A 19,724-nucleotide genomic window follows, 5' to 3' on the forward strand; every position below is an offset into this window, starting at 1 on the left:
TAGCAATAATTATCTCATTTCAACAGATCTCTTCCATGATCCAATAGAGGACACTATATTTTGATTTTATTTTTTTTGGTCTAAAGTTTAAGAAATCAAACACTGATGGCATGTTTTGGTTTTGTTTTTTTTATTATATTTTTTATAAGCCCAAATTGCTCTTCACTGGTTAAGGGGCTGAAAACATTTCACAGGGGGTACATCACTGAAAAAAATGTTGAGAACCACTGTCTTCGGCCATACACGGAGCCATTTTCTAAATGAAGACAGAATAAAACCTGAAAACGCCATGGAGAAATCAACATAACGAAGTCAGGCAGGCTTAGCATGTGGCAATGCAAGATGGCCCCCGGTGGTTTCTCTCTTTTTCTGACCGCGTCAGCGTCAAATATGTCCATGAGCAAAGAGGGTGCGCCAGCGCCGCTCCAGGCGGAGAGAGGAAGCATCAGGGCGAAGCCTCAGAACCAGGCCGCATTTACCACAATGTAAACGAAAAGAAAACATACACTAATATCAACAATTATAATAATTCAATTTTCCATTCCGTAATTATTATTATTGGTATGCAATTGAATTATTCTGTAGTATACCATTATGAACAATAAAAAATACAGTAAACATGTATTTTCAAGAAAAAGATGCATATTAAAAAACAGTTGTTCATATAAAAGTTTTGAATTCATGAATGTCATATTAAGAACAAGAAAAAGATTCAAATTACAGAATAACGTCTTATTAGAAAACTAAAAGGGATTTTGTGTAGTGGATAGAAAACCCTATAGCCTATGTTTGAATGAATGGGCCAGTCAAATAAAAATGATCTTTACAACAATATGTTCTGTGCACTTCCACCGGTCTAAACCGAAAATTCTGATAATAATGTATTTGGAAAATGCGATAGCTCGGCTTGTGAATTTCACATGACCAAGCAAAGAAAACTTTAGGTTTTCACCTTTGCGATTTTTGTGGTCACATCAATGTATGAAACACCCTGTCCAAATAAACAAGCACAGTGCAAAATATTTACAGTCTATGAGTTTTACCACTAGACTTGAGGTATCTACTATTTGTGTGGCTCCCAAACCAATCCAGTTAATACACTGCTTTTGTTGTCCTTATGACAAAGGGGTGACTATTTCCTGCAGATGGTTCTTGTAATCCGTAATGAACTGCTGGTGCCCGGTCTCCTCCATAATGGACAGGTGTGGGTCACATGCATCAGAGGCTTCATCTGAAGCACATTTAGCATGAAACATAATTAACCTTGAGCTTCACAAACGAATTAAGCGGGGTACACACATACTGATAATTTGTCCAATTTCAACAATTTAAGACAGTGTTGTTATTTAAAAAATTAATAACGTTAAGAATTTGTAAAGATACTTAAAACCGGGTAAAATATTGAAAACTGGTTATGGTGTTAAAAAATGATAACAATGTAAAAAAAAAAATAATGGTTTAAAATTATTTCAAATGTTGTAATTCCATCAATATGTTAAAAAGGGTGTAAGGTTTATTTGATGAAGTTTGAAAGTGGATTATGGACTTGAAAAATACAAAGATGAATTTGGATATTTAAAATTGGTATGAATGTCAAACATTGTCGAAAGCAAAGATGGTAAAAATCAGTAAAAGCAAAACAACAGAGCTGAAAATGTCTTAAAATGTTACAAACGGCTGAGAACTAAAATGTATTTTATTAAAATAATTATACTGTATTGTTAAATGTCAGTATGTGTGTCCAATTCCAAGTGGGGACCAAGTCCAACCTTCTAATGAAATAAGAACAAATAACTAATCAAAATAAATGACAAAGAAATACTGTATATATACCTCTATGGTTCTTTGCAAAATCTATGCAGGTGCGAGACAAGATCGCCAGAAGAATGAGAGCGAGGGCCGCACATCCAATGCCAAGGGACACGAAAAGTGCATCTCTTTCTAGTGAGAAATCAAGTTGTAATTGAATGCATTATTGACACCCATTATTGCAAACATGAACATAGTTGAAAGTGTTTTAATAATGAGCTCATAATCTGAGACCAAGTTAAAACCAAGTTTGAGGGAAACTGATGCTACCCAGGTTGCACTGAAATGGGGTGTCATAATTTTGCCAAATCATAGTGCAAAAATATCAGTATTTTCCAAATACCTCTCGACATATCAATTTTCCTCACATATGATTTGGCAGCTAGGCAAAAGCGTCAGTGATGAGATGAGGAGTCTGTTAAAAAAGCTCGGAAGAATTTAGTTTGTTAGAACAGTGGGCCCCCGTGTTACGACATTAATCCGTTCCACGGTTGGGGTCGTAAGGCGAATTCATCGTATGACGGACAATCCAAACCTAAGTTAAATTGCTAAGGCGTTTAGAACCCCAGGTAAAAACATCAAAATTGTACATACATATTAAAAAATTGGTACCAAAATAGTATAGTAAGTGCTACGTATATCTAATATGCATGTATACAATCAGAAAACACCATAAATAAAATATATAGAAAGGATTTATTTACCTCTGAGTGCCGCTTGTTATGCCCATATTCCTTAACAAGGGTTATCTCCAGCATCGTTTCCATATAAATCATCTTCTTACTTCTCTCTTTAACATCACTGGCAATCTTGGGACCCATGGCTAACCCTTTCAACTTTTAATTAAGTAGTAAAATGCACTCAAAATACGGTTTTGTAACCACTCACAATCCAACAAAGCTTTACTGTTCGGCCATTTTGAAACAAGTGAGGCCAACCAATAGATGACCACCGTCTCCGTGAGGAGACACCGACCAATAGCAGACCAGCATTGCAGTCACACGCTGCAAGGACAGCAACTGAAAATCAGTGCATTTACCTAAGAACGCTGGGAGATGGAGGCAAAACAACACAAATACAGCCAAAATCCTAGGGTCATGACAGTTGTTTTTGTCGCAAATCTGGGAAAATGTTATGACGAGGGGATGAAAAAACTCAGTATTCCAGGTCGCAACATGAAAATAAGGTAAATCAGGGATGTTGTAACATGGGGGTCCTCTGTACTAAGATTCTCTACCTCTGTTATATAGTAGTGTTGTTTGTATGCTGTAGACACTATTTACTGCCACCTATAGTATGGGAGAATATCTGCTGACTGCAAAGGCAAGCCGCAGCGAGTATAAAATGCTGCAAAACTCGCACAAACCAAGCTTCAGACTGATTCTACAGTCTTCATACCGCGTGCACAGCAAACTGCATCATGCGTTCTGTTGCCCGGAAACAGCACCATAAGTCCTTCATTGCTGCACCTGTTGACCAAACAACATACTTCTTTCTGTCATTCAGTAACGTATATTTCTATAGCTTTTGATGGATTTTCTTACTTTTTCCGAGGCTTGCATTCATTCATTTTCACGTCCAAAAATTGATGATCAGCGCATGGCTCGCACTTGTACGATATTGGTCCTACAGCACAGTATATAGATTAGCACATTTGATTTGTATCAAATTGCAGAGGTGGGCAGTTCGCCAGTACTGCCGGTCAATGATGTTTAGCTGACGGACTGTTGAATGACTAAAACATTTTAAAAATAATGGATTAAGACCAACGGAACAATAGATCCGGTCCATCACTTTAATCAATCATTGTAATCGTCACTTGAGTCACCTGACACATTTAGTAATAGTTTATCACCCAGTTAAGCCTTATCTCAGAAACATTCAAACTGCCATATACTTGGGAGCAAGGAAGTACATACACAGTCTTAACATCCAGGAATCATACGTAAATGCATCCAGGAATAACTAAAAGTTATAGTTTAAGGATGTAGCAGCTATTACTAAGAGAAAAAAAAGGTCTTTAATGTTCTCATTGACATAGTTGAACATGGCAGGGAGGTCAATGTGATGTGTATAAGTCATAATTTCATAAACTGAAATTCATACTTTACAGAATCTTGCTCAACACAATCATTGTACTGGTCTAAATTAAAAGGCAATGTTTAGAGTTAAGTATTAAGAGATTTTGGCGTGAATATGCTTTTTAAATATTCTTTGAATGAATAAATCGCTCGCACATAATTGAGTAAAGCATTCTGGGATGTGCAAGGAGGTGACATTATTCAAGTAATCAAAGGGCATGTCGCAAAGTGACAATCTCACTGATTGTCTCTCAGTCAGGAAATGCAAGATAGAGGTTTCAAAGCTCCCCCCAAAATGGCTTTCCAGGGGATAGAAAAGGCTGAATTTAATTGGTCGCTGCATTGATCACTTTTAAATGGCCATAACATAGGCATTTCATTTCTTTAAAGCCCAAAAGTCACTCTTACCTTTCATTACCGCCTTCTCGCCTGCGGCAGCGCATGGGTTTTTCACGCACTGCGAGCATGCGTCATCGGAACACAGGAAACCAGGGCCACAAAAACATTTTGAGTTTGTGGTCGGAGAACATTTCTCTTTATATTCTGTTCAGAGACAATAAATCCAACCAATTTCTGTCATTTGTATCTGGTCCCCATGTGACATTGTTTTCTTCACAAATAATATTGTCTTCTACATTTGTATTTGGTTAGCATCACTTTCTCCATACGTTCTTACCTTGGCATGACCGACATTTCGTGCATTTGCCAAAGACATTATATTCTGTAGAAAAGTAGTTTTCAGGACATGGACTACAGACTGTTTCTTTCATTTTTGTGCAGAAATTCTCCAGATGTTCTCCTTTGAATGAGAAATTAAATCTATTAGACTGTGTTCACTTTGAAGTCATCAAGTCACCTGTCAAGAAAATACTTCAAGTTGTTTTTACAAAACGTCTTACCTGGAGGACATTTTTTGCAGCATTGCCCATCTGTGAATATCCTTTTTGGATCGGAACAGTGTGAACCAGCAGAGTATTTCACAATCCACAAAGCACAAAAAGCTGCTAAGGAGGGGTGAAGAGAGACCATTATGGACAACGCTCCTCTTATGCAGAAAGTTTTTATGGTTGCAGTGGGTGGAGTCTTGGCTGAATAGTTGAATACTAAGTCGGGTTCAGACTTAGCTCTAACTGAACCTGACTTAGTATGAAACAATTTTCACAAATATCGTGAAAATGAAGGATAAATCAGTGTCCTTTCCCAAATGATTTCAAAAGATTTTATGGTGCAATTTGTCCAGGTCTTGAGCGCTCTTTCCAAAGCTGGCTTTATAAAAGAACTTCCAATTTTGTGAAACGTTAAAAAGTCATTGTAAAAGTTTATGAGGCTGAACAGGAAAAGATTCATCAAATGAATGTGTTCCGATAAGCCCATGAGCCTCTTTTCTCTAGTTTGAGTTAATTTTAGTCTTTTCGGTCTTTTCGGTGGTTCAATTTTTTTTTTTTTGTGTACTATACAATACTATACTAATGGATGGATGGATGGATGGATGGATGGATGGATGGATGGATGGATGGATGGATGATAGAGAGAGATTGAGTCATATTAGTTTCATACTACACTCATACAATTGACTCGACAATGGGAAAGCTTTGCATTTTAGAGATTTTTTGGCATGTAGTTTTGCTCTGTACCGGTTTCTGTACCAGTCGAGAACCAACGCAGACGCAACCCACAGACTGCTTTCTTTGAAGCTCTCAAGGACTTCAACCACAAGAATTTTTGCACATGCATTCTTCTTGCACATCTTTATGGTCAGGCGGTTTATATGAAAAACGTTTCGTTTCCATTGAATATTTTGAATTTATAGAGTAGTCAATCAGATACAGAACAAAGTTCACTTTTCAAGTTATTCTGAAAACGCCGGAGCATAATCATTGGGTTTCCATCTATACACAACATAAAAGGCAATTATGTGAGCTACCGCAAGTCGCACTCATTCCTCTTCACTTATGCAACGTTGAATTTCCGAGACTTTCATTAAGAGATTTGTAAAAATTTGAGGCGAGCTCATCGCGAAACTCCTCACATTTACTGAGCGAGGTTAAAATGAAAGCATGCACGTGTTAGCATTTAGCAAAGCGGGAAAAAACACATTTGGTGTCATTCGGTGAAATCCCCAAACCCACACGTTGATGAAAACAAGTTTGTGACAGTGTTTTATATTAAAGGGGAAGTTAACTCAAAATTTTACTTAAAAATGTTATACTCTATTGCGCACCCACTAGTCTTAATCTTAATATTTTGTTTGTACAGTTGGAATTAAGCAGCAAAATCCACATTTTACCACCCCCATGTGGTTGAATTACCTGTCAAGTTAATGTTTTTTTTTCTGTGTGTGTGAACAGATTTCTACTATGAAAAGAGGACACTAAAGTGATTTTTTTTTCTGTTCTGTTTATTTTTAATTATTTCATTTTTAGAATAGGTCTGACACATAATATTGTTTTTTTGGGGAGACAAATATGTATTAATAATTAAGTTAATGATTTATTTTTGTGAAGAGATCTCGTTTGTAATTCCAAAAGGGAACACTCGAATATTCTTCAGTGGACAATTTCTTATTTAAATTATTTCTTTTTGAGAACTGGTCTGGCACTTTCCATTGATTATTTTTAAGTTATTTGTTTTTGACAGCAGATTTCTTTTGTGATCCAAAAAAGGACACTTCATCTTGATTATTTTTTTGTGGACCAATACAAATGAAGTTTGAAAGAGTCTAAAGTTGAACAAATCAGACACCGATGGCATGTTTTAATCTTTATTTTCTCCCTCACCCAAAAAATGCTTTGTATTGGTTAAGAGGTACTTGGCTGAAAATATAATTCACAGGGGGTAAATCACGAAAAAAAAGTTAAGAACCACTGGACTAAAACACATTGTTGTGAAGAAACAAAGTTCAGAGAATAACAAAAGAAAACACAAGAACTTTAATATCTGTTGGTAGTTTAGTGAGGTAAAGCAAAACATACAAATGTCTCAGGTCATTCTCACAGTTGAATAAAAAAAAAAGAAGGTAATATTGTGTTGCTGTGATTAAGGCTCCTTTGGATTTAGGTGGGAACGAGTGCCATCGCCACTTTCTTCAACTGGCCTGCTGCACAGCGAGTCCCCTTACAGAAAAAAAAAAAAAAAAAAACAGAATAAGAAAATCGTTTATAGAGCATTAATGCAATTTCTATTTGGCTTGGAAGCCCATGAAGCGCTGCTAGGGTTGGGTTTATATACTGCAATTTTGCAATCACTCATTGACTCGGCTGGATTTTAGCTCAACAGAAAATGTGTTGTAATTTGACTTGTTCGACACAATACATGGTATATAGTACGAGAAAGTGAATGACGTACTTTGCAGTGCAGGCCATCTCCTCACACAAGTTGTACCGCCCATTTTATAAGCCACGGCACTGAGAAGAAGCAGTGTGATAATTCCAAAGATGACAAAGGTCATACCTGAAGAAGACAAGTAAAATTAAGACATGAGATGTCACTCAATAATTCAATAGGTGTTTACCAATGTGGCGGTCGGTGGCGTTTGAAGGAGTTGCAGGCTGCGCTTCGCCCTGGGATGTCGCATCATATGCTGCGGAGGAGGTTGTGGTTGTATCAAGCGGAACACTGTTATGAGTTTGGTCCCACTCATGTTGTTGGGGTGTGACGACAGATGCGGTGAGGTTTGATATGGGGGAGCTGTGTGGGTGGTGCTTCGTCTCGCCATTGCAGATGACATCAGAGGTGCTGCTTCCACTGACGTTCACGCCGGATTTACATCTTGTTTGGATGAAAACAAAACATTTATTCTAATAATTTTATTTTAATACAATATTTACTTATTTGATTGCAATAAAATACTGCAGCATACTCTTTCCATTTAATACAAGGTGCGTTGGGACGTTGGTTGAAGAAGCCATCCTCACATTTTGAGCATTCTGGGGAGGGGCAGAAAAAGATACGACAGATCAGATGTTCCCCAACTATTTCAGTCCAGGGAGCCTGTAAAGGGGATGATTTTTTTTCAAGGGCACATTCATGACTCTAACATCACTTAAACATAACTACTGTGTGTACCTCTCTCCATCTAAATGTGACGTTAGAAAGAACCTTAAAAAGACCATCAAAGTTTTTGTTTGCTTTCTTGTTTTTTTTTTTTTTTTTTACACTAATATGTTCCATGCGCCCCCACCGTTCTGAACATGGTATTGTGACTAATATATTGTTTGTGGAACGTGAATTAAGAAGCAAAATCCGCCTGTTTTCGGCCAGCTTAAAGGGAAGCCATTCTGTCACTGGCTGTCGCCTGAAAATGGCATCATAGTTGCTCAGGGCTCTGGTAATGCTCTCACCTGTTTTGTGAGTTAGGCCATGTGACAATCACAAGCTGAGCCATCCAGTATATGACTGTGTGTCTCTCATGTGCTGAATTTAAAAAGAATGAGCAGTGTCGCTTCCATTGGCCAGGAAACAAATCTGCCGTGTTCACATCCACAACAGCGCAAACGCCCATTTCTAACTGCCCGCATCTAGAAATTATACCAATAGAAAGAAAACGCCACCAATGCACCTATGTTCACTTTGCTTTCCGCTGGACTTGCAATGGGTACAAAAGAGGACCCAAGGTATTCAGAAAAAATGACGCAACATCACTTTGTTTGAAAATGATGTCGAAATCATGTACATTTGTTCATCCATGCCAGCGACATTGAGTAACAGGCAAACCAATTAAATGCTCTTCCGCTCGATGCCAGAAGGTACAATTAAGCTCTGTATCTACTTGTTGCCATTTACGCAAGAGATTAAAACTGCAGTAACAAGTCAGTTTGTGAGTAAATTGAAACAAGGTAATTATTATTTCAGTTTACCGTATATACTTTTCGGAGACATTTTTCTTTGGTTACAGCTTTCCAACAGAAATTGACTTATGACTCAATAGAGGCTGAGAAACACCATATAGGCAGCATGAGCTTTGCTTTCATCTTTACCTCCACGGTGTAGCCCAAATCCAACGCCGCATTCACAAGTAGCAGCGTCAGGTTCCAACTGGACAAATCCATCTCGGCACTGACATTTCGTGTCTGTCAACTTTGTGCAATTCTCCGTAACCTCACTTCCCGACGCTGAGATAAAATGTCATTCTTCAATTCAGGTTGAGTTTTGAAAACCACATACTTTAATGGAACTCCATATCAAGAAAGCACTCACAGCGTGGCATACCTTCATCACATTTTGTGCATGCTTTGCACTGTTTGGAGTAATTCTTTTGAGGTTGGTGGTATCTTTCAGGACACGCCTCACAGCTCTTACTCGCTCCATGGATTTTGATTCGCTGGCCTTCCATGGAAATGAGGAGAAAAAGATTATAGTGACGTTAAACAGATTCTCGTGCGTAGCATTAAAACTCTTGAAAAATATCAGAAATTTACCTTTCGGACATGAGAATCGAGATGTATCAGCAAGAAATTGGTTAAAAGTCTGACTCAGAAGTATTAGTTTGATGAGAAGACCCATGTTTTGCGTGTGGTTGATAGCACAAGTGAAGAAGCTCTGCGAGAGGGAATCACTTTATCGAAATTCTGTGGGCCACATGCCTCTCACTTCATGAATATCACTTCCTGTATGACTCTGACACACTGTTTTATCTGGGTTGCTAGTGATAAACGGAAATTAAGTTCTAATTGAAAAATTATACATTAAGTAAATTGACAAAACATACTTGAATATGGTGTACTACAATGCATACCGATGTTTTTGAATGAAAACATGGACACAAAAATGAAAATATGTTTGCCTAATTCACCCGCAACACTTATGGTCCATGTATTTGAAACTGTAAAGAAATTTACTGTTTAGTAAATAACAATTGATTCATAAAATGCTGATTCCTTTGCTGATTAAAATTGTTTTTCCAATTAACAAAAAACAATAATTGAAGCTCCAAAAAAACATATTATTTTACATCTCTTTTTACATTATTTTACAAAAAAAGCAAATGATAAAAAAGATATATTTTTTGAGCAATTAATTTCTTTAGTTTTCATCCATCTGTGGCTAAGGAACGGAAATTATGCCACCTTTTCTGTTGGTAAAAAGATGACATGGTACTTTGCATATGGGTCGATGGAAACCACCACGCAATCTTGATCAGGCTTTGCAGGGTTACAACCACAAAAGTGCTTCAGGCTGCATCTGAAAAAACTGATAAGAAAATCTGAATACATGGAATAAGAATTACAGTCGATATCCAGTTTTAGCACACCAGCAGATAGCATAATTAAAAAAAAAAATACTAACACACACACACACACATATATATATATATATATATGTATATATGTGTGTGCTTACGTCACTGCAATGCTGGTCTACTATTGGTCAGCGTCACGGGGTCCTGAAGATGCTGGTCTGGTATTGGTTGGCACACAGGGTCGCAAATGGCTACCTAAGGCTTGATCTCGTTTGAGAGTGCTTTCAATATTTCATTTATTAAGTGGTGGGCCGTCAGGGCCAGCAAAGCTTTCTTTGCTGGCCTAATATAACCTAATATTATCCTAACTATAATAAACTATAGTAATCATAATAACAATAATACAAGTCAATTTCATTTTACATTTATTTTTACTAAATATATATATTTTGTATTTTAAATTATTCTCCATATTCTGTTCTTTTCGTGTCATATTATATCCATACGGTTACACTCTTCCTAAGTGCTGCAGCTTTAGTGTAAAGTTTTTTAGCCAATTGGAATTCAGCTAACGCAGGTCGCCTGGCAGACTTCATGGCAGATTTAACGTCTGCCTGAGCCCAGAGGCGCTGGGCATGCGCTTGAACAGTCGATGGCTTCTGTGCGGTTTCCAATGACACACATTGCAATCCCCGCATCCATCTCTGCCAATGTCTGTGTAGCCGCCAACATTGTCCGTGTTGTATCTTTCTATCGCTCTGTTTCTCGCCAAAAACGTAGCTCAATGTGAAGGTTTGTTTGACCCTTATATAAGGAATCAGTCCAATGCACAGGTGCAAGCAACGGCTATAGCCCCATCCCAAACCATGAACCTCACCTGTATCAACGCAAAACCTTATACAAAATTTAACAGATTGTGAAGTGATTTAATTTTATTCTATCTAATAATTATTATAATATAAATTACATGAAAATAATATTTATATTTTACTTTAAATACATTTCCTACTTATGAAAAAGTATGTTTAATGTTTTCATTTTATTACATGATAATACTGTCTTGGATCACTGGTGGAGCGTGCGAATGAGCTTTTACGACTGTACCCTCCGTTTTACGGTATGTCGTAAAAACCAGCCGAATGAGGTACGTCAATGCTGGGCAAATACTGTACTAGCGAATTTCTTGATGTTGGAGTTTTTGAATGATTTACCGTCACAGCATACGCCGACAAGTAAGTCCACAACACTAACTCTCTTCAGTTAAACTCCGCGTATTCCATTTGACGTTTTACTGGAGCGAAATGCGCCTAAATAGTGTCTCAAATCCAGCATGAGCATGGATCCTTCTCCCGTGTGAATAAAGGAAACGCTGTAAGTAAGTGCCTTTATGTTGCAGAGGATTGCCAACCGATTCTGCTTCCAAAATTAAGCGATGCTGGTCACCGTTTTCTGCGCGCCGAGGGATCGCCCAGAAACCACGTTCGCCCTCGATGTGTCCCCCGAGTTAGAGCTAAGAGACTTTGTCGCACTTTGTGAACTCGAATCGGGAATCCCGGCTGGGGAAATCCAGGTAAGGACGCTCGGAGGCGGGCTTTTCAGCGTCAGTCGACTAGCTAACCTAGCTCGTGGCTAATTTAGCCCAGCCGGCTTTGCTAGCATGAATCATACTTTAGCTTGGGTTATGCGACCCACGCAGCAGCTAAATTCCCCACCCACAGGCCACTCGTTATTAAGCTATAGTAGTAACAATACGTCCTCACCTAGTGTCAATCTCAAATGTGGAAAAAATGTACGTCGTTCAAACGAATTTACATAGTATACTTGTCAGACTAGCGCAAGACTGAAGGCTAACGCCTAACTAAACAAAAACACAATCACGGGACAAGAAGGTTGGCCAAGTGGGGTCACAAACAGCCCGATGAAGCCCGTGGGTCATACAAATAAAGACAACTGCGTTGGGATAACTTGATTGCTCCATTTTAGTAAAAATGACTTAAGTAGAGAGTCGTCTTCCATGTAATTAGCTTGATATAAATGAATTCTCGGTGAAAATTATCCAAGTGCGGCATAAGTAGTGAATAACTTCTAATATATTATCTTTAAATATTTAAACTTGAGCATGATGGTCAAGTACTATAGAAAAAAACACTAAAGAGGATTTTTCAAATTCAGATATTGCCCAAATGCCCAACAAATAACATATAACGAAAAACATCCAGAGATGTAACAATCGACCAAAAAATCGACATCTAATTGAATAGCAAATTAATCAACAGCTATTTTGATCATTTGTGTAATCATTTAGAGCCATTGTTCAACTTTTGCAAATCTTCAGATTTTAGCCTGTCAACAGCAACTTTTCTCAGATTTATGGCTTACTCCATGAAAGCAGACTAATTATTTTGTGTGACAAAATAAAACATTTCCAAATGCCTGCTTTTTCTTTCAAAAAAAAAATATAACCTTTTTGCTAGTTTCTTCCCAAACGAGGATCCAATCAATGTGTGGTTGAAATATTAGCCCGCATAAAGGGACAATGTGTAAGATTTACATTGTTTTTTTTCTTATGACAGCAGGAGGTGCTGCATTTACCATTGTTCGTAGCTGTAACAGACATGGCACTCTCTGGAGGTTGGCCACCTCATGTAAAATAATTTAATGATAACTAGACCTACAATTATATTAAAAAAATACTGTTGGTTGTTAAGAACACATTTATTTGCAAGTTTTTGAAATTTATAATCATGGGTCCCTCTAAGATTAAGTTATTGTGAAAATATCGGTCATTTATGGGTGGCATGATGTCAGACTGGTTAGGACGTCCGCCTCACATGCAGCGGTTGTAGGTTTGCTTCCGGGTTTCCTGTGCTGAGTTTGCATGTTTTCCCTGTTCCCACGTCTGTTTTCTTTGGGTACTCCGGTTTCCTCCCACATTCCAAAAACATGCAGGGTAGTGAATGGGACACTAACTTGTCCTTAGGTGCGCTTGTGCATACAAATGTTTTGTTCGTTTTTGTGGCTAACCCCGCCTACTGACCAAAGACAGCCGGGATTGGTTCTAGCACACCCACGACCCTTGTCAGGATAAATGGCTTGGATATTGGATGTTTTTTTGCAGGATTAGTATGATCACTCTTGTTTATGCGGTTTTGTTAATTAAACAGTTTCAAATAATTAAACAGTCATTAAACGATATTGGGTACTGGCCCATGAATCGCAAAAGAAACATACGTGATTGAGATCCCTTCTAAAATCATTGTGGCTTTATTTTGTGTGTTTACATTTTCTTTTAGATTTCCTATGTAGAGCAGCCTCTCAAAGACCCCACTCGTGCCTTGGGGACCTATGGTGTGAAGGATGGAGACGTGGTGGTCCTCAGGCAAGCTGATAGAAGGCCGCCATCCACTCAGCCAGCCTTCCCAGGTAAGAACATGTCTTATGACTCATGACTGAAAAGGTGTGACTACAAGAGCTAATCAAAGTGAAAAGAATGGGGATCCATTAGCAAAAAAAAGCAAAACAGTACATTTTTAATGTGTTTCCAAACTTTTGACTGTTACTGACATCCAACATCTTAAAACCTATTTCAACCCTTGTGCGGTATTTTGTCCAAACCCTTTATCTTCACATCTAAGACATTTCACACTAAAGGGAAAGCACGGAAAGAGGAGCTGAAATGGAGCTGAAACTTCACCTGGATGGCGATAACATGCCAAAGTACAACATGGAACGACCAATTAGTAATCCCACTACCAGAAGTGTGGGTAAAATACTGCGAGGATAATGTGGAAGAAATTTACCCAAAAAGGGTTAATGTTACAAAAGTACCATAATTTTTTAAATTCACTGTTAGATTTGGAAAACACACAAATTTAAATGAAATGTTCATTCCTTTCCAATGTTCACGAAGCGACTACATAAGGATAAAAGAGCCTCATTCGGCTTTGGAGTCACGAGTATCCAACCCTTGCACTAACCTATGACCCTTTCCTCCCTTTCGCCCTGTAGGTCTGCCCCATATCGACTTTCGCTCCATCACAGTCCCGGGAGCCTCGACTTCAGCCGCTTCCCGTAGTAACATCAGGCCTCCACAACAACAGGCAGCACCGCCTCTGCAGCAGCAGCAGCAACAACTACAACAACAACAGCAACAACAGCAACAGCAGCAGCAGACGCTATCACCTCAGCCACAGCGCACCACGCAACCCTCCACACCCAACCCACCAGGCTTTCGTGGCTCCTCTTCTCAGGGGCTCGATGACCCCGCCTTACTCCAGCAGATGCTTTTGTCCAATCCGCACGAATTGTCCCTCCTAAAAGAGCGTAACCCACCACTCGCTGAGGCGTTGCTTAGCGGAGATCTAGGTAGATAAAACTGTTACGTATGCAGACGTACAACAAACGTGTCTGGTCTCAAAAATAGTTTGCCTGTGATGCTACACTGATTACCAAATCAATTAACAATGCTTCGGTTTCTTAATGTACCAAATATTTGATATTTTCTTCCGAAATAGATTGTGTTCTTTGGGAATAAGGCATTTGTTTTTTTACACCACAAAATATATATTTAAAATTTTCCTTTATCTACGCATGTAGTGTTTTACTCTGTATGTTATCAGGTAAAGTTAGTGTAAACGACTTGTACTGTGTTCAGAGCGTTTCACCAAAGTGCTGTTGGAGCAACAGCAGGATCGAGCCAAGCGAGAGCAAGAGCGAATCCGACTGCTGACTGCGGATCCTTTCGATTTGGAAGCACAGGCAAAGATCGAGGAGGATATCAGGTTTGCTCTTTTTTTTTTTTTCTATCAAGTTAGCAAATACGAACAAGCGAAAGCAGTTTTGTTGGATGTTCCTTTATTGCTCTACACTCTGTGCATCCCAGACAGCACAATGTAGAAGAGAATATGACCATTGCAATGGAGGAGGCACCAGAGAGCTTCGGGCAGGTGGTTATGCTCTACATTAACTGCAGAGTCAACGGACACCCTGTGAAAGCTTTTGTCGATTCAGGTAATTGTTGGGAAATCAGACGCTGACGGAAGCATACTATACAGTTTTGGTTTTTTTTGTCTTTCACAATTTAAACAACAACCTACGTGTCTTAGTAACATGGCTGTGACATTATTTTCTTGAAATCGTGATTGTTAAATGATATAAAATAGTACGGTGACTTTTTGAACACTGCGGAAGCTGGCTTTATTTTTTTTAAGTGCTCCTATCCTTTTAAGATCACCAATCAGAAGTATGGCTCGATTTCTATCAGTTTTCATTGTCACTCTAGGCACATAAAGAGTACTTCATTATGTGACAACTCCAAGTAATATGAGAGAACATAAGATGGAGAAGCTATTGCTGAGCGCGACACTATTGTGAAATACATTCTCAGAAGACCAAAATCAATGCTTAGATGTAATTACATTTTTATTATCAGCAATGTTATTTGTATTGGTACTGTTTCGCACCGCATAGTGAGTTTTGAGATTTACACAATAAGACTTCTCAAAATTTGTAATCTGTATCCAACTTTGCAAAATTACTATTTTTTGGTAAGTTGGTTTAGTTACATAAGTAAAAAAGGAATGTCGAATTTTCCCGAAAACAGGAGATAAGAATAAATACTCGTTTTTAACATCAAAATATTCTACCTTTCACTTTGAAAGCCTCTCTTTCAGGAAAAAAAAAAACGCAGCTCTGTCTTTTCCAAACTCAGCCCTATTTTAAACATCATGTTTTGCCCTCAGGTGCTCAAATGACCATCATGAGCCAAGCCTGCGCGGAGCGCTGCAACATCATGCGATTAGTAGATCGGCGCTGGGCGGGTATCGCCAAGGGAGTGGGCACGCAGAAGATCATCGGCAGGGTTCATTTGGGTTTGTGTTTTTTTCCGGTATTCAGCGATGAGAGATTAGGTACAGTCATGCATTGTGTCCTGATGTGAGCTGTCTCTTGCATCCATGTAGCTCAGGTCCAGATTGAAGGGGACTTTCTTCCCTGCTCTTTCTCCATCTTGGAGGACCAGCCCATGGACATGCTGCTCGGCCTGGACATGCTGAAGAGACACCAGGTAAAAACCATCCGTCTCCCTCTCTCAAGTCCAAGTTTGAGAATGCAGTATGAAAGAATCAGATTAACCCGACTTTTGTCTTGTAGTGTTCAATCGACCTGAAGAAAAGCGTACTTCTTATCGGGACAACTGGCACCGAGACTCGCTTTTTGTCTGAGGCCGAGCTGCCTGATTGCGCCCGCCTGGCTTACGGCCCTGAAGGTCGTGAAGAAAGCCGCCCCGAAGAGATAGCGGACAGGGAGCTTGCCGAGGCACTTCAGCGATCGATACACGAAAGTGGTATGTGTGGTCTCACTACTTCGAATGCTTTTCACTTTTTTTTGCTTTATTTTTTTTTCTTTTTGAGCATTTTTTTCCAGCCATTTTGTTAATGACATTTGCATGGCACGACATACAATTTCATCCATGCTCCAAATGATCATGTCACGCCATCGCCTTAAATTCAATGGGCCTCGGTTTACAACATCAGGCATGGACCTGTCGAGCCATGGAGTTTGACAGCTTCTTTTAAACGTGTTAAATTTAAGTATGATTGTTAAATTTTTAGGGACCGTGTTCACATGTCTTTACATGAGCCATTTTTCAAAAGGGAAGCACTTGTTTGCATTTGCTAATATTTACAATACATGTAAATTCTGCCTTTATTAGAGTACTTACATTTATTACATTTATATTTTTCCATTTAGTGTCAATAAAATATTAGTGCTTTGTAATTAAAAAAAAAAAAACATATCAGGGCAATTAAAGCAAATCCCAGAAACTTAGAAAAGTTTAGCAAGTTTAGCAAGACCTCAGTTGTTCATGTCTTAATATGTGGAAAACAAATTTTGCAATGAATATAGGACAGCTAATTAGCTATGTCCTACAATAAAAAGTGTACATGCTTGCACTAATGACTAAAATGCCTGCAATGTTAATGCCACTGATTTAAACCAAAAGTACCCTATGTGGTATGTTCATTCGCAACACCAGTTTTTTTGGTTGTAGTTTTATAATCTAGGAACAACAATGGGGCATAAAAGATTTACACATGTAGAAAAAAAATGTAGTAGTGTAATTTGGTTGCTGCATGTTCTCTGTGCCACTACTAACTTTCTCCGTCCCTTTGCATGATGTGTGCGGTGTGCACGTTAACTGAGCAGGACAGCACTGATGCAAATGGAGACAGCTGGAGAGGGACCAAACAATCAGGTACTGCAAAAACTCACAAACCAGCCAGTGCTCAAGTCCATTGCTTTTTTTTTTTTTTTTTTTTGTATGTTGTCACCTTGATGTGCTTTGATCTTTGCTACGGAATTTGCCTCTCTTTATTTTGTGTGTTTGCGCGCATATTTTTGCATGTAGATTGTCTATGAAGATGATTAAAAGAGAACATTACTGTGTTTTCTGAGGGCAAACCCAATTCATTCGGATTTTGAAAATTTAGCCATCCAGACATCCTATCCAGAGGTGACATGCAGGAGATCACATTGAACTTGAACGACTTTAAAATACATTTTTTGTGAATTCCACATTCGTATTGAGAACTTTCAGTATGAATTATATATATATATATATATATATATATATATATATTATATATTGTATTCCACGAACATTACTTGATAAAAAAAAAAAAACAAAAACAAAAAAACATTGCAACTTTAATTTTTATCAGATTTTTCTTCGAAAATAGGGCTGGTAACAGTAGTTTTAATTCCACTTGAACTTAAAAAAAACATTGAAAGTCAATTTTTCACTAAATTTTTCTTAAAAAACAGTTGCTTTACTTACACTTCAACATAATTTAAAAAAATGAAGTTCAAATTTTCATCAGATTTGACTTATGTACATGTGATTTCTTTCTCTATTTTTTTAAATGATTATTTTTTTAATTTTCAGTGAATTTCCCCCCAAAATTCAAATGTGTTTCATGTATTTATGAGATGTTGTATGCAATCTTTTGGAAAAAGCGAAGTTCTGTCATACCTTGAAAGCTTCCGCTAAGGCTCGACCTCCTGACAATGTTTGGTTGTTCCGTCTGTTCTCTCTTCCAAAAAGACACTGCAGACGGACAGACTACCTCACCGCAGCCGCCGCCATTGTCACTATCAACAGCCTCAGACCAAATGTTCTCAAGCGCTCATCCCCAGAACCCCGACTTGGATTGCTCGGAGTCCCCCCAGATCCCTGTGGAGCAGGCCTCAGGACCAGATCAACTTGGCCTCCAGGACTCTCCGCCGCCGACAGAGCAAGACAAGCTCCAGCCACCCCCTCTGGAAGATACTACGGTCTCTGAAGAGGAATCCCTGGAACCCAATGGGTCAACTGAAGCCCGCCAGTGTCCAGAGAGTGATGAAAAGGAGAGTACGGGACCATTCGAGGTAGAGGACAGCTCCACCCTCCCCTATCCAAGACTAGCACCCGGTCAACCCATGGAGCACGAGGCGACTGGATCGGAAACCACCGATCGCTGCCAGTTGGACTCTGTCGAAATGGACTCCTCGTGCAGGGATCAGCCGGAGGGCTCTGACGGCATCCCGTCTCTGGCTGCCGCTCTCTTGGAGCTCCACGAACTGCTGCTCTCCAACAACTGTGGCACCCCCCGCCCCCCACCGCTGCCCCGGGAGGATGATCCAACCCAAGCCGGAGCAGAAACGAGCGATACCAAAGCGAAACGATCTGCCGCTTGCAATTGGCCCTGTGACAGAGAAGGGCCAGACTCGTTGGCGGGCCCTCCGGAGCCTCCATCTGAGGCCAGCGACCGCAGCATGTATCATGCCGAGTCAGTAACTCCTCCAGAGCCCCCAGGTAAAACCAGAGACCCCGGCGTTTATTATCCCGAGTCGGCAAATCCTCAGCGGCCTCCATCCGAAGCCGGAGACCCCAGCGCTTGTCACACGGAGTCAGCAAATTCTCTGCAGCCACCAACCGAAAGCAGAGACCCCAGCATTTACTCGTATAATCCCGAGTTGTCAAATCATCCCAATCCTAACATGGACTTCAGGGAACCCCCCGAGGAGGGCGGGGATACGCGCGGCCGAACGTCGGACCCAAGAATCCTGGACGGCATTGTCTCTGGCAGCTCTGCTGCCCCGCCTCCCGTTTCCCTTTCAGAACAATTTCCCGCCGAACACATCCAGAGAATCCAGGCTGCAGGTTTTTCTGCCCGCGATGCTGCAGAGGCTCTTGAGCGGGCGCACGGGGTCGTGGAGCTGGCTCTGCTGGTGCTCCTGGCCCGCAGCATCACTGTGCCCACCTAAGACTCTGAGCCCGCCCCATCAATGTCCTGTCTCCTTTTACAGTTTTGGATTTTGATCCAGATGTCTCGTATCCCTCTTTGCAGGGAATGTGTCTTAACAGGGATATGCTGTAACACAGTACTGATAATCCTTTTTCTTGACATAGCCGATATGTGCAGTGCTTATTTGCATGCCGACGTCTCGGGCATCCATCTCAATTGTTTAAGATGCCCCCCCCCCCCCCCCTTTTTTTTTTTTTTGTCACCATTAATCCATATGTCATATATCATCGAACCATTGAATAATACCTTTTTGACCTTTGTTATCCTTAATTGGGGTCCGCGCAGAAAAAGTTCCATAACACATCCCAC

General features: G+C 39.7%; 3 protein-coding genes across 5 annotated transcripts in view; 1 reads left to right on the forward strand and 2 right to left on the reverse strand.

Moving 5' to 3' along the window:
* Positions 1-89: 89 nt before the first annotated feature.
* tnfrsf18 (tumor necrosis factor receptor superfamily, member 18) lies at positions 90-4,920 on the reverse strand. Its single transcript, XM_088423845.1, has 7 exons — positions 4,790-4,920; positions 4,567-4,689; positions 4,299-4,433; positions 3,354-3,435; positions 3,208-3,278; positions 1,834-1,941; positions 90-1,231 (listed from the first exon to the last, which is right to left on the reverse strand). The coding sequence occupies exons 1-7, from the start codon at positions 4,917-4,919 to the stop codon at positions 1,116-1,118; spliced, it is 765 nt and encodes a 254-aa protein (XP_088279971.1). The 5' UTR covers position 4,920; the 3' UTR covers positions 90-1,115.
* A 1,717-nt stretch (positions 4,921-6,637) lies between these two features.
* Positions 6,638-11,927, reverse strand: LOC148419441 (uncharacterized). Of its 3 annotated transcripts, none has more exons than XM_088424242.1 (8): positions 11,829-11,927; positions 9,308-10,079; positions 9,099-9,215; positions 8,867-9,001; positions 7,750-7,816; positions 7,402-7,658; positions 7,236-7,340; positions 6,638-7,003 (listed from the first exon to the last, which is right to left on the reverse strand). In XM_088424242.1, exons 2-8 carry the CDS (start codon positions 9,390-9,392, stop codon positions 6,927-6,929), a joined length of 843 nt encoding a protein of 280 aa, XP_088280368.1. In that variant the 5' UTR covers positions 9,393-10,079; positions 11,829-11,927; the 3' UTR covers positions 6,638-6,926. The 3 variants fall into 3 exon arrangements, with proteins under 3 accessions (XP_088280368.1, XP_088280366.1, XP_088280367.1); XM_088424240.1 differs by having other exon boundaries at positions 9,308-9,428; positions 9,956-11,916; XM_088424241.1 differs by having other exon boundaries at positions 9,308-11,916.
* The window catches only part of ddi2 (DNA-damage inducible protein 2), a 9,772-nt gene continuing 1,240 nt past the window's right edge, over positions 11,193-19,724 (forward strand). The window contains exons 1-10 of the mRNA XM_088424243.1: positions 11,193-11,300; positions 11,465-11,638; positions 13,362-13,491; positions 14,077-14,433; positions 14,723-14,849; positions 14,951-15,078; positions 15,810-15,938; positions 16,029-16,132; positions 16,219-16,411; positions 18,173-19,724. The exon at positions 18,173-19,724 is cut by the window's right edge and continues 1,240 nt beyond it. Of these exons, the coding sequence (XP_088280369.1) occupies positions 11,501-11,638; positions 13,362-13,491; positions 14,077-14,433; positions 14,723-14,849; positions 14,951-15,078; positions 15,810-15,938; positions 16,029-16,132; positions 16,219-16,411; positions 18,173-19,374 (2,508 nt within the window). The 5' untranslated portion in view covers positions 11,193-11,300; positions 11,465-11,500 and the 3' untranslated portion in view covers positions 19,375-19,724. The remainder of the gene's footprint in view (positions 11,301-11,464; positions 11,639-13,361; positions 13,492-14,076; positions 14,434-14,722; positions 14,850-14,950; positions 15,079-15,809; positions 15,939-16,028; positions 16,133-16,218; positions 16,412-18,172) is intronic.

Source organism: Hippichthys cyanospilos, chromosome 9, assembly GCF_059441005.1.
Source record: "Hippichthys cyanospilos isolate Australia breed blue-spotted pipefish chromosome 9, RoL_Hcya_1.0, whole genome shotgun sequence".
NCBI classification, from domain to species: Eukaryota; Metazoa; Chordata; class Actinopteri; order Syngnathiformes; family Syngnathidae; genus Hippichthys; species Hippichthys cyanospilos.

What these genes read in the sequence shown, in the direction of transcription:
- tnfrsf18 (XM_088423845.1), bottom strand. Translation starts at nt 4,919, where the DNA reads ATGGTCTCTCTTCACCCCTCCTTAGCAGCTTTTTGTGCTTTGTGGATT. An exon ending in CGAGAAGGCGGTAATGAAAG is followed by an intron (nt 3,436 to 4,298) that starts GTAAGAGTGACT and finishes ACTGTGCTGTAG; the next exon opens with GACCAATATCGTACAAGTGC. An exon ending in TTTTGCAAAGAACCATAGAG is followed by an intron (nt 1,232 to 1,833) that starts GTATATATACAG and finishes AATGTGCTTCAG; the next exon opens with ATGAAGCCTCTGATGCATGT.
- LOC148419441 (XM_088424240.1), bottom strand. Translation starts at nt 10,153, where the DNA reads ATGCTATCTGCTGGTGTGCTAAAACTGGATATCGACTGTAATTCTTAT. An exon ending in ATTTGGGCTACACCGTGGAG is followed by an intron (nt 7,817 to 8,866) that starts GTAAAGATGAAA and finishes GCCCCTCCCCAG; the next exon opens with AATGCTCAAAATGTGAGGAT. An exon ending in CGCCACCGACCGCCACATTG is followed by an intron (nt 7,341 to 7,401) that starts GTAAACACCTAT and finishes TGTCTTCTTCAG; the next exon opens with GTATGACCTTTGTCATCTTT.